At 41.8% G+C, this 14,139-nt stretch overlaps 2 protein-coding genes across 2 annotated transcripts in view; one reads left to right on the top strand and one right to left on the bottom strand.

Moving 5' to 3' along the window:
* LOC143172315 (alpha-protein kinase 2-like) overlaps positions 1–10,051 on the bottom strand; it is a 45,199-nt gene extending 35,148 nt beyond the window's left edge. The window contains exons 1-3 of the mRNA XM_076361582.1: positions 9,804–10,051; positions 8,997–9,031; positions 7,853–7,906 (exon numbers count right to left, since the gene is read on the bottom strand). The gene's annotated coding sequence lies outside the window, so the exon portion shown is untranslated. The remainder of the gene's footprint in view (positions 1–7,852; positions 7,907–8,996; positions 9,032–9,803) is intronic.
* Positions 10,052–10,173: 122 nt separating this feature from the next.
* LOC143172340 (mucosa-associated lymphoid tissue lymphoma translocation protein 1-like) overlaps positions 10,174–14,139 on the top strand; it is a 40,788-nt gene continuing 36,822 nt past the window's right edge. Inside the window, exons 1-2 of the mRNA XM_076361654.1 lie at positions 10,174–10,334; positions 11,978–12,144. Coding sequence (XP_076217769.1) covers positions 10,174–10,334; positions 11,978–12,144 — 328 coding nt within the window. The remainder of the gene's footprint in view (positions 10,335–11,977; positions 12,145–14,139) is intronic.

Below are 14,139 nucleotides of genomic sequence, written 5' to 3'. Positions count from 1 at the left end.
GTATACTACTAGAGGCACTCTGGGTCATTCTTCACCAGAGAGTACCCACGCTAATCACAGCAGGACTCTTCCACAATCCAGGGATCCACTCATCAGGGAAAGCAGTGTAGCAGAACTGAGTTTCAAGTAAATTTGAACTCATGAAGGATGCCAGACTAAAAGCTCTGAAAAATAGTGACCTATTTTTATTCACAGAACTGGTACGACATGAAGAACAGAAGGAAAATCTTCCTTGCCATCCTGCTAATCTGATGAAGCAATTCAAAGACACCTCTATTCATTCTCCTTTTCCTTCTCTCTGCTTCTCCCATTGTGACCTTTTTAGCTAATGTCTCTCTCCTGGCTGCAAGATCACCAGCCACTAGCACGCTCACATAGCAACCTTTCCCAACGCCCTTTCAAGCACTTTATAGCACCCTATCTGCTCTCTGCAAGGCCACAAGCAGAGCAGTCATTGGACCTGTCAGCACCGAGCTTCATGTCACAGTCCACTGCAGGCACTGATCAAAGTCAGTTAGTAAGAAAATATGTGGGAGCTAGATTAGAGCTTAATGGCTAAATAGCAAGGGGCTTGCATGGCTTGCTTGGAATCTGCCTCTCGTGTAAAGAGCACAAAGCAGCTAGGTATATTTTCATTTCCTTCGGGCAAACCCTGCACAGACACCTTCTCCACAGAGTTACCTGGGAGGAGAAAAGCAGGAAGAGAAGGTGGTTAATGGGAAGGATACTAGAAGGGACAATGTTAGGTTGTGTGATAAACAGTTTGTCTCCATGCACATGAAGGAGTGCAGAGGAACAACAGCTGATGGGGGAACCAGACCAGCACCCTCTCCCAGCATACAATATATGTGTGTTGTATACATGCGTATATGTGCCTACTAAGTACACACGCTCAGCCTCACTGGTTGGACTTGTGGGCATGGAGCTGCAGCAGCCTTGCCATAAGGCTGCTGGCTTCAGCACCTCCTAACAGGCAACCCAGATCAGCACAGGGCCTCTGAAGCGCATGAAGGGATCAGAGGAGCGGAGAGAAGTTTGGTATTTGTGATATGAGAAGGGGGAGCGGGAGGAGGTAGTGAAAAGGCAGCAGAGAGGCAACATGTTTTGTCAATTTAGCCTTGGAATAAATTGGCAAAGGTCCAGCACACAAGGAAGCGGAGGCCAACAGGAAAGGATGGTTTGAAGAGCAAGCCTGATGTGCCACAAAGGTATATTGTCAGCTCAGAGGTGTAGCTAGGAAGTTGCCAGAAGACACAGAAGATGACAAAACAGCCTTAAAGTAGTGCAAGTCAGCCTGGTCACAGTGGCTTGGCTAGAGATGCTTTGCAGCATGAAACTAAGAGGGGGAAACATGCACTGCTGTATACAGTGTTGCTGACATACAGATGGTTTCAGGTTATCCACACAGGAGGTACAGGGCAGGAAGCTGGTGTGCAGGCTTCCTCAGACTACCACCTTTGAGCCTGAGAAGCAGACTAGTTCAAAATCCCTTGTAATAGGGACTTCCCTGCTGAAGATGACAAGAAGAGGATATTGAGAGGATATTAGAGCATATTGTGGTGGTTTTAAATAATTCGGACACCTGTTGACTGGCCCTGGGCCAATACTGTACACTTGCTTCATGCAGGCCTTTGAACTACAATCTAGACCATGTGTCCAACAAGAGCCTAGAGAAAAAAGGCATCAGATCCCATTATCTTCAGCCTTTCAGATCTCTGATCACATTTTGCTTTCCATTTCAACTCTAAAAAATATAAATATTTAACAGAAAAAAAAAAAAAGGAGCAGTAGAGATTAATCTTTTCCTCATCCATTTTATTACAGTGCCATGGAATTACCCCCCAGCATTCACCCATCTCCTCTTAAATATGTATTTCCCTGTTGCATTCTTTCAAATCTGCTTTCATCTTTGCTTCAGAAGACCAGATGCCTCTTTCCTCTTTTTTGGAGGGTATAAGTTATTTTAAAAGCACGGTAATTTTCCCAGCTGAAAAAAGCCTTGGGAACATTTTTTTAATGCAGATTGACTCATGAATACTCCTTACTAAAGCAATTGTACTATACAGTTATCATTATCTTAATTCAGCTGCATTTTGACATTGAGGGGAAAAGAGCTGTCAGATAGATTGCTGTGCGTTTTGTCAGATCCAACAATGGAAATTAAAGCAAAATAATGTTCCATGAGGAAAACTGCAATAAATGCTGGTTTTCCACCCAAGATAGAGACATTATTTTTCTAAAATCTGGGGAGAAAATACAAGATATTAGATTAAGCCATAATTTCAATTATTTAATTTAGATAGAAATTGGAAAGAGAACTGTTAGTATAATACCCTCTTAGCTCAAGAAAACTTGTGATAGAAGATGCATAATGAAATTCACCAAGGAAAGATGAATGGGAGATCATGATAACTGACCATCAGCTATTGACTAGTAACCTGAAAATAAGCTCAATTCCTAATAAACTGGGTTTAGAACATTTGGTGAAAAGAAGACAAGAGAACATTTAAATGTTTAAGGGTGTTCTGGCTGCTTGTCTCAAGTCTTGTTCTGGAAACCAATGATGCTACTTCCTGAATTCAGGTACTAGACAGGAGGACAGTGAAGCAGAGCCATGTAGGAGAACTTAACACCACCAGGTTTTAGCAGATATGGTAAGAAAGGTACCTATTTTGGTTATCTAATGACCTGTAAACCTATTTTCCATTTCTTACTGATCAGAACAGTGGCAATTGTTGGGCAATTTTTATGGTACAACTTGAGGTGAATTAAACACGTTTGTGCTTAAATAAAATAAAAAAATATTTAATGAACAATGCATTGGGCAGAGTCCTACCGCCATAAACGGTTCTACAGGGAGTCTGCAAAGATCGTCAGGAGCCCATTCCTTACATAGACTGGCACCAGCACCAATCCATGAGCGGTTGCATGGGCGCCTCAGTCCTGCCATGGGTTCCATCCCCCAGCCCAGCTCTGCTGCCCAAAGGTGGCCCCTGAGCGCTCACATTGCAGGATGGCTACAAGACAATACTGTGGCTGTTTATTATCTCACCACCAAGGGAAACTTCACTCCCTTACTGGGAGTGGTTCAGTCTCTGGCATTCCTGCTTCCAGCCAGCTTAACCCCTTCTGCAGTTGGGCCTTCTTGCCCTCCATGACAGATCACTCTTCAGTCACAAATCTCCACTGCTGAGCAGCGACAATTTGAATTTCCCCTTCACTATCCCTGGACACGTTGGCTTCCCCTTTCCCCTTCCTCCACCCATCTCTCAGGTCTGTCTCCACTTCCATGAAGAAAACTGCACGCGTATCACCAGGGTCTGATGTTGCCTAAGCTTAATGCCCTAGGAACTAAGGATAAGGGAAAACAAAGCTGGCAGCAGCATGAAAATGGTAACCTCAGAACTGTGGTTGGATATGATTTACGAGAAATAAAGAATTGATGAAAACCTGGAATGGTCAGATTAACAAGGCAGCAACAGGCAGTAAAGACATTTGTCGATCCTTCACCAAAATCCTTTTATGGCAGGAAATAATCAAAGTGTTTGTGAAAAACAATCAGTTTCAAATAATATTATGCAAAAGAATGGCTAGGAAAAGCATCAAAATGGCTAAAACAATCACTCAACATTTCTCTAAAGAAAATATATAATAAAACAAATTCAAGTAAATTTTCAGAAAAAATGCTTTTTTATCTAAAATTCATACTTCATCATAATTCCATACTGGTTTTGAAAAACTTATTCACAGTGAAAAAATTGTCTGAAATTCCAATTCTAAATAAAAATTTTGATTGTTCAAACTTATTTTCATTAAAATGCCAACATTTTTCCCAATTTGAAACATATTTTTTAAATAAAAAATGTTCAATATTTGATCATTTATTCCAACTGAGCCCAAAACATTTTTGAAAAATTATACTTTAACATGGAAGGAACAATGTTTAAATGAGTTTAATTTTTAGTAATAGCCATTTTGCAGGTGGATTTGGACCCAAAGCCGCTTCTAATGATTTCAGAAGGAACTGTGGGCTTAATACTAATGTCAGCAAAAAAATTTTTAACTGACAAAAATATACAAATTTGATTAAACTTAAAAAGTGGCCATGAATTTTCCTCTTGCATCACATTTTTTGTCTACTTTATTTAGAATCATAGAATCATAGAATCATTGAGGTTGGAAAAGACCTCTAAGATCATCGAGTCCAACCGTCAACCCAACACCACCATGCCCACTAAACCATGTCCCTAAGCGCCTCATCTACACGTCTTTTAAATAATTTAAAATAATTATATTATTATTTAATAATAATTTTAAATAATTTAGTTATAACCAAAATTGAAATCTTCCTTTGTAAGCAATTTTACATTCACAGAAGTTATTTCTACAGAAAGCTTATGCATTTTACATGAGCAGGAGGAAATTTGTGTCTTTCTGTGGCATTCATTTCCTCTAGAGTCGGTGGAATAAATTCCCTTTACTACCTCTCTGAAGTTTTTTTCTCTTATTTACTATCTATTCATCATGTAATCTCTGTTCTCTGTACAGTCCTGCTCAGCCCACGCCCTTATTCAATAGGATTTATTCCTATCTTTCAGATGCACTTGCTCCTCCCCCTCTTTCACAGGACCTGTCAGTCTATACCCATGTATTGTCTCTCTCCTTATCATTAGGCACCAGCATTTTGGGTCAGGGACCATTCTGCATATTCAAATGCTGCCTCGCACAACGGGCACCTGATCTATGCCTAGACCTTGTATAGTACTGCAGTACAATTAATATATGTAAACATGCTTTGACAACCAAAGCATTGTCTAGGTATGTTAAAAGCTCCACATCAGCGCATAAATACCCCTGTATGGCTGTATGTGTTCTGCAAATGCCCTGCTTTACACCCACATCAGCGCAAAGGAGTGGGAAAGAAGAACCTGCATTAGCCCACACAAAGGGTTATCTTAGCTACACACACAGGAGGAATGAAACTGATAATCCTCCTATGTTTCATATTAAGAAATATCCTTCCATCAACTAATATTTTGGTCTCTTTATACCAAGTTGACACTGGGTCTGGGGTACCTGAAAACACAAGAAAAATGGATAGCTACATAATGTGTGTTTGTAATAGCCTTAGATCACACAGACCATGTCTTCAGTAACTTATCTGCCATTGTCCACACTTGCGGAGCCACACAAAATCTGGCAGATCCCTTTTGCTTAACCGGTCAAGGATTAACTTTCATTGAACTTCTGCACACAAACCTACAAATGTGTAAGTCCATCTGCAATGCAGATATAGGTTTTTATAGTCCATTCCTATGAATAATATAAAATCTGTTGTTGAATCGTTAAGTATTTCCTGCTGTTGTTTCTGCAAAAGGATTATAACCAACAGTCTACTCCCCAGTAATTCTCTGTGTTAATCAAAAATCCGAGGATGTATTTCTGAAGGTTCTGTGCATCAGGTAAGAACATGAAAATCTCCATTTTCAGTTTCCAGAAAAATAAATCTCTAAATCACCAGCCACTACAATAAAGAAGAAACCTTGAAAACATAAAAATGTTCTAAAATAAAAAGAAAAATAGAGAGGCATATCTATTTGTATTTTTTTTAAGCTACGTGATTTTCAAGCCAAAGCTCATTGATTTCTTGAGTCCTGATGTGGTTTTTGAACACTGCTTGATGACAGGTGAAGTGGTAGCTCCCTCAGACACATCAGTATTAGTTCAGCAATTCAACAATTCAAGCACTGCCATTCAGAGCAGATTTGTGTTCTTAACAAGACTTGTGTGCACCTTTCAAGGGGGACGGACGGGGGAGAGAATCAGAAGAGTAAAAGTGAGAAAACTCATCCCACCGGGGGGGAGTGAGCAAGTGGCTGTGTGGTGCTTAGTTGCCAGCTGGGGTTAAACCACGACAGTAGCAATCATATTACTTGGTTCAAAGTGTTTGCTGCCTTTTTTGTATATTTACTTAATTAAACGTCAAGAAATGCAGTTAGTTTTCTAATAACAAAGTAGATGCCAATTGCTAGTATATACATCAGCAGTTTTTTATGAAAAAAAAACAAAACCAAAACAAACAACAAAAAAAACCCAGCAGATGACTCTACAGCACCAGTTTGATCCAAAGTCTCTCTTCCAAGTAACTTGGTTTTAGGCCCAGGTCCTAAAGCAGGTACTTTACCTCTACCCTGTGTGGAATTCTCCTGGCTTCAAAGAAGCCATTCAGATTTGCACATTTTACAGAAACAGGTAAAAGTCCTTCACGATGAAGTCAGTTACAGTATAGGTTCTGGATTAAAAACCATCCTGCAAAGCACGGGAGTTTGAGCAGATTAGCCCCTACAGACCTGTTGGATGTTCTTATTTCTCTAAATGTAAAATCGTAGAATGGTTTAGGTTGGAAGGGGCCTTTAAAGATCATATTGCAAAGACTATTTTAAATCTGATAGACAGATTAGTAAATCTGATAGACAGCTGAAATCAAAGCTTTTATTATAAGTTTTCCTGTAAAAGTTTCATCAAGACTGGCACATTTCTGTGAATCTTTTTTTTTCCACACATCCATCGGTACTGATGGTATGAAATTCCACATGAAATTTGTGATCCGCTTTCCTCCACTCCTAGTCTGTACAAGCTTTCCAAAGTGATTGTGCCAGACAGCCATAAAAACGTTTTCCAAAAGTATTGTGATCATGCCTACATTCTTAAATGTTGTTACCCTGTAAAAGTTAAAATCTCCAAGACAACAGAAACTGGAATTCTAGAATTCAATTATAACTTTGTGAACTCTGTTCACAATAGGGCTATAGTAAGTATTTATACAGCAGTTTGCTTACTATAGAGTCTAACATTTGATGGGGTAAGAGTAGTGAGAACCCATGCACACAAGGATTTACAATGACTGCATTTTCTGTTTCTGTGTCTCACAGTAGTTCTGCCTGACTCAGTTCTGTCTGGAATTCCTAATGCTGGAACACAAACAATAACTATAACCATATTATTCTTCTATAAATCCTTCAAGACATTGCAGTCAAATCAAACGTTTAAAGCAGTATACTTGTCAAGGAGCATGTAATGTCAGAAATCAAACTAGCAAAATACTGTATTATCTAAACCAGTTATCACATATCGATTGTATTAACAGCTATAATTCATTGGCTAAATGTAAGAAGAATAAATGACTGGCTCTCTAACAAAGACCTTAATATAGAGTAATTAAAATAAGCAATCACAGCACAATTCTTAACACTAAGCTGCCTTAATCTATTTTTAACATTTGTCAAGCATCTGACACTGTCAGCATGAGCAATTCATGCATCTAGCCTGATAATCATCTACATGCTACCAAGAGACCAGATTTTTTCTCAGGAACGGAGGAAATTTTTACCTAATGAGTATTAGGTCATGCAATATATATTTAGAAAGAATAAAATGCGTATTTCAGGATACCTAGTATCACTTACACATTCTTTAGAGAAGGAAGCTTGCTTTTGCATGATTTTTGCAATTCTGTTTGTCTTGCTGAAACTCAGTGGAAATAGTACCAGAGTGTAATTTCAGAAACATTTAGCAGAAGTCTAAATGCAACGTGTTTAAAAAAAAAAAAATCTACCAAAATGAGCAAAAATTACTATACTTTAGCAGAAGCAAATAACAAATCATATTTCCTGTTCAGTAACAGTATAAATCACTATATTCATGTAGTGCATTAAGAATAAAGTAACTTGCTCTTCTTCATTTATTTATCTTTTATGATACACATTCTATTTGCACACAGGAGAAAAAAAGTAGACAAGTAATTTTAAAAGTATAAACAATTTGACCTCTCAAACCATAAATGTGCACTTACCCTTGAGTGCTCCTTCTTTAAGTTCTAGAAGTGGGCCAGGCCTGTGGTTTGACTCTGTGTTACAAAAGACATTTAATTTATGCATGCTGTTTCAGAGCTGAGAAGCTAGGTGAAAGCTTCAGTGTTGTTTTGCTAGTGTGACCTTAGTATAGCGAGTCTGATCACAGAACAGTTTGACTTTTAAGAGAGACTATTTCATTACATGCAGCAGATGGCTCTTCCTGGGAAAACCTCAGCCAGACAGAGAGAGAAAGAGAGAGAGAGAGTTGGCAGTGATGAGAGGGTACATCCTGCTTCCATAGAAGTCCACAGGAATTTCCTCATGGCCTTGAGAGAGAGAGGAAGTGTTGGCCTTAGCTTTTCATAATAAAGCACTGGGTTGTTTTTTAAAGCACATGCTTAAGTGTGCTTAACTGCTTTGCTAGGCATGTTGGGAATTTCTTACTTGCTTGAAGTTAAGCACACAAAAGTTCTGCTGAACATGAGAAAATCTACAACCCCTAACAAGTACGTTGAGGAAACCAAAGGTGGATAGTGAACTTTTAACAATCACTACACAAAAATTCACCTAATGATTCACATTCCTCAAAGACAAATAAGTGAATCCTGAAGTAAAGTATTCCCACTCCTGCTACCCAAGAAACCAAGTCTCACACAGGAAGAACTTGAATGAATTGCACAAACTGCTCTGAGCTCAAGGGGTCTAGAAAAGGCTGAAAAGCAAGTTTTGTGCCAAGTTTTTTCTTGAGCATTTTGCTGAAAGCACAGCTAAAACTGGTTATGCGATACTATGGTACTAAATACTTCTTGCTCCCAGTGTTATCTAGACCCAGGTAGGAAACTGGTGTGTTCAGCAATAAATATAGCTCCTACAACCACCCTCATTCAGGAATAGCAGCAGAGATATCTGTGTTTCATATAATAGCCTAATAGTCAAAATAATCCCCAAAGAAATGAGAGACCAGGATTTAAAACCATATTCAACCTGAGGTAATTTAACTGTTTGACATTGTAGGAAGACACCCAACAAGCACAGACCATAGGCTGAGGTGGGTGAAAGGCACCTGCCTGATTTTCTACCAGCTACATCATACACAGCTGTGGATAACTACATATCATCAGGAAGCCAAATTCACTGTCTTACCTGTATCCATTTTGCAATGCAGATTGGTTTTGCACCTAAATTAGGAGAAATAAACTATTGGTTAATGATGCAGGAAAAAGCCACTCAATGCAATTTCTTCAAGTTAAGTCTAACTAAGTGGCTTGTTTTTCAGAGATTCTGGACCCCACAGAAGTCAGGAGAGATGCTATACTGTCATCTGCTCTGCAGGCAGATGTTTATCTCCAAGAAGATGTAAGCCCATTTTGACTAGTGCAATGCAACCCATGAGACAACAGACTCTACTAAACAGCAATGCTTATTAGTTTGGTCTCTGTTCTGTGCTATTGCAGCCATCTGACTTCCAGCTTGCCCACTGGGAAGGCAAGGCAAGCTTGCAGTCACATGAAAAAATACTGCAGAAATACAGGCAGCCACATTTGAATGCTTGATCACTGATTAAAAATGTTAGTAAAATTACTTTCTAAGGCACTTTCAGCCCACTTTGAGCAAGTTGTAATTCCAGAGAGATGAGAATTCCTCTTAGACAATAGCCACACTCATCTGTCCATTAGCAGTGATGGAGAGCAGTTGTGGAAAAGTCTCTCCTTGGGACTCTTCCCAAGCAGTACCTCTTCTCCCTCACTAAAAGACATGTAAGGCACCTGACACCTTATGTGTCACAAAGAAGAGTCCATGGCTGTGTTGGCTGCAGTTAGATAAAGCTGTTTCTCCTCAAAGCCAGACCCCTGCTCTCATTGGTGTATGATTTTTGCCTGGTTTATCCCCGCACCCAACTCCTCTCCCTCTCACAGGAGAGCTGCTCCTGGCTCTCAGGCCATATCTGACCTTCTCAGCACCAGCTGCCCACGCTGGCAACAGGTCTCGGCCTCAAAGTCAGTCACTCAACTTTCCCATTTCAAAGTGGGTAAAACAAATCCCTGACCGGTTCCCTCACGCTGTCAGCAGCGCCAGGGCGCGCACTCCCGGGCCGAGGGAAGACCTTCCTTTTCCGAAGGGCCACAGGCCTCCCAGGCACGGACATGGCGAGGGTCCTCTCAGGGGAAGGTCGGAGGCGGGAAGCCGCGCCGCGCGCGAGGTAAACAGCTGTGCCGCGCCGTGCTGCACCGTGCGGCTGCGCTCAGCGCGTCCTTCCGGGCGGGAGCGCCGCCCCGGGCGGGCCGTGGCTCGCAGCCGCTGGGGAGGGAGGAGAGGGACGATGTCGGAACCGGTGCGGAGCACGCCGGGGTCCCTGCCCCTCAGCCGCCTGGCGGAGCCGCTGCTCCGGAGGCTCAGCGAGCTGCTGGACCGGGCAGCGCCCGGCAAGGGCTGGCGGGACCTGGCGCAGCGAGCGGGGAGCCGCGGCAGGGTCCGGCTGAGGTGAGGGCGGCCTGTGGGAGCGGGCAGGGAGTCGCGGCAGCCGGCGGCGGAGGCTGTGGGGTGACCCGCGGCCCTGGGCTGGGCGGGAGGGGCCTCGGCGGGGGCGGACTCCGGCGGCGGGGAAGCCGCCGGACTCAGGTGGCGCAGCCCCGGGCGGAGGGGCGGGCCGGGCCGGGCCGGGCGTCCTGGCAGAGCGAAGGCTGAGGCCGTGGTGCCACCGCGGGGTCGAGGGTAGGGGACGCGCCGGCCGCAGGGTCCCTCCCGGAGCCTTCCCTAAGGCCGCACTCTAGCTCATCCGTTGCTGAAAGCACACGGGACCGTGTCTTCATTGTACAAAGGAAAGGAGCATCCCCTAACAGAAGCCCCTGTGCTGGGGCAGATAGGATCGAGGACACATAGCTCATCTCTAGGAGGTGTTTGCTTAGTCCCACGTGAAGGCTTCCAGTGAAGAAGTAACAGGGTGCAAGTAGTGTGTTTTTTTGCTTTGCCACCTTTGTAGTTGGAAAGCATCCCCTTGTACCTCACCCGCCTTTCCTCAGCACGAACGCAGCCAACTGCTTGCCCTAGACAGGGAACATGGAAAATGTTTGTTGACTGTTCCCTGTAGCTCCTCTTGTCTATGTGAGGGCAAAGACATTCATTTTCTTCAACTCTTTCTTCCTAGGTCACATTCTCTAGATTGTTTCCTGATCGTTTTAGTTCCTGTGGCTTTTCAAGATTTTTTTCAGCGGGTAGGATCTCAAAAAAATGAGGCATTTCAAGTGCAGCACTGAATGTACATTATGAAGATGCGTCCTTTCTCTATTATGACTATATTTATTAATACAGGGAAATAGAACTTTAGGACTACAATATGACCCCTCTGTAGGGCCTGTGGCTATGTTTGGTTTTCTGTATTATCCGGTAAAATACTATGAAGGTCTACTTCATAAGTGAAAATATCTCCAGGTTTGCATGGCATTGTGATTTAATGAAAGAAACATCGATGAATCTTTTCAGTGGGAATAGCTAAACTTGCATTCCCTTTCCATAGCTGTATTCATTTCCTTATTATCTGTGTTATTTTAATCTGCTGCGATTGAAAGCACATGAAGACTTAACACCAGAATTTAAAACTATTCCTGTTTATACTTGGAGATAAATTTATTGGAGCAGTTAACTGCACTGTAGCAGTAGATGTGCGTATCAGTTAAGCTGCAGCAGTCACTTGTTTTAACAACTACTCTGAAAATCAAAGTCTTCCTGGACTTTCAAGTTAGATTCTGACTCACTCTTTACCGCTTCTGGATTAGGCACATGAAAATGAAAGGTGCTGTACTTGTTTTTCTGCTGAAACTTTAAGAAGTGAAAATTAGAAGATTTCTTAATACGTTTGGTCAGAATTGTTAGGTACAAGCATCTCTTGTTTTGTAGCATGCAACTCACTAATACCACTTTCTGTCTGTGGAGGTGTCACTGTATAATCTCTGAACTCCTGAAACTTGAAAGAAAAACTGCGAATATGTCCAAATCATCTAGGAATTTCCCATCTCTTATTTTTTTAAATCTTTTTGTTTGTCTACGAGTGATTTTTAACTCAGCTCCTTTCTAAGGAGAAAGTAGTAAGAAGGTCTATGCCATGACTTTCTCATATTATTTTGTAGCCCTCTCGATTTAGAGCAGTGTTCCCTCAAAGTGCTGGAGCCAGAAGGAAGTCCCAGCTGGAGTCTCCTGAAACTACTGGGAGATCGGGGTTGCACTGTGGTGGAGCTTGTGGAGTTCTTGCAGGCCCTGGAGCATACAGAGGCTCTCCAGTGTCTCAGCCATTCAGGTCAGTTCTGGTTTGTGCTTTCACTGCAACTGTATGTTCTACACTGGAAACACTGAAGTATTTGTTTTCTACAGTAGGTAAAAACATCTTTACTGTTTGGATTCTAGTAACTGGCATTCATGTGATTACCATAGTAATTGGCTCATATGATTCTGAGATTAAAAGTAAGCCAAGTAGATAAGCAGGCTTAATGCAGTATTGTTGTAGACTTGGACTTGGCTGCATGGATATGACAGGTGCTGTCATTCCCTCTGCTGACTTGGGTTCTGTATCAAACTATGCTTTTGGGAGATGCTTATAGAACTGAAATGGTTGAGTTAGAAAGACAAGTAGTATTGCCAGCCATCTGTTTGGGCTACAGGTTTTGTTAACTGCATTTCATAGCTTACCCTAATTGAAGGGGAAGGGTCCAATTAGTGCCACTTCTGGTGCATATTGGATCCCGTCCAACTTGCTAATTGGACAGAAAAACAGACTAACTTTAGATAGAACTAGATTATTTTCTGCTAACACATTCAGCTTGCTTCTTCACAAAAAGTCTAGGAAGTGGGGCAACGCAAGGGAATGCACAGGTAAGACCATGTAGACCAAGTGCTTCTTGCTATAGTACAAAACCAGGGCCTTTTTTTTATGTCCTCCTCCTTCAGGATGTGGTGAAATTCAGCCTACTAGGAGGTTGCGAAAGCTTCTTTTCAGAGCAGGGAGTGGAAATGAGACTAGCAAGCTCCTTGCTGTACTCATAGCTGTCCTATTCTTTGGACAGTGTGAGAAAAGAAGCCATGGGCTGAGAACCATTGTTAAGACAACCTTGGAATTTTTCAAGTAAATTATAGCAATGCTTTGCAGCCGTTTCATCTAGTTAAGGCTGCTGCTTCTTACTGTGCTAGGAGGACCATGGTGTGTTGAATGAGGTGTGATTGAGTTACATGATAACAGCCTAGCTGAAGTATACCACTGTAGGCTTGGCAGGGAGAGGGGAACTGATGTTCTATCAGTGTGAGTGGATTGCGCTCACAGGGGCAAAAGTTGAGGTGGAGGCATAGGCAGTAGTATGCTGTCCTGCACTATGAATGCTTGTTCCTTTTTATTGTTCTCTGTATGGTGGTTACTGGGGGAGTACTGAAAACAAGAATGGTCCTGGTTCACGTTTGTACTGCAGAGTGCCTGCACAGAGTCAGAATGTTGTGCTTGCTTGATCTGTGATCATCTCAAGTATCATCACCGTTGAATTGAGGATTTTTGTGTGGCTATCAGTCAAGTTACATTTTGAAATATGTAATGAAGACTAAATCCTGGATAAAACAGGAACGTGCTACATAGCAGAATTGTGAGATAGTGGTGTCAATTAGGGAACTGGCTAGATAGCCAAGATATCTTTGTATTGAGGAGAACAAGCCAATAAGTAGACTTTTGTCAAGACCCCTTGGAACTGCAGAGATGATCTTGTTATAAATGAATCTTTTGCAGAACAGTATGATCTGTAATAGAACGGAGTCAGCCTCCTCTAAGGAGGACTGGGTAGCTTCATAGAGACTGAGAAACTGGAACTAAGATAAACCAAAGCAAAGGGTATTTGAAGAAAGTTTAGGTCAAAAAGAATTTTAAACTATTTAAAAAGAAGTGGTAGGCCTTGATATTTGCAGTGAGTTTATTTAGATGTTCGGGGTCGTTGATATTTGAAGTCAAAGTACAAATTCGTTACTGCCCACTTGTTCTAATATACCAAAAAGAGCTTAAGTGTTGCTCAAGTTCCTTTAGGAAAGGGATTGTTTACTGTAAGACCTCTATAGGTGTCATACTGGTTTGTTAGACTGTTTTCTACCAGCTTAGCTGATGCAGTTAAAAAGACACAAACCTTTGTGAGCCTACGAGTGTGCTGCTTAATGAGTGTACAGTTTTGATGCTGCTTAATGGTCTGTTTTGGCAGTGATACTACCCCAGTACCTTTATGGCAGAGATGTATTGTTACAAGCTGGGACATCACTTTGTTTGCAG

Source organism: Aptenodytes patagonicus, chromosome Z, assembly GCF_965638725.1.
Source record: "Aptenodytes patagonicus chromosome Z, bAptPat1.pri.cur, whole genome shotgun sequence".
Taxonomy (NCBI): domain Eukaryota; kingdom Metazoa; phylum Chordata; class Aves; order Sphenisciformes; family Spheniscidae; genus Aptenodytes; species Aptenodytes patagonicus.
Note: the sequence above shows the minus strand (reverse complement) of the source record. Positions and strands in the feature narration are given on the sequence as shown.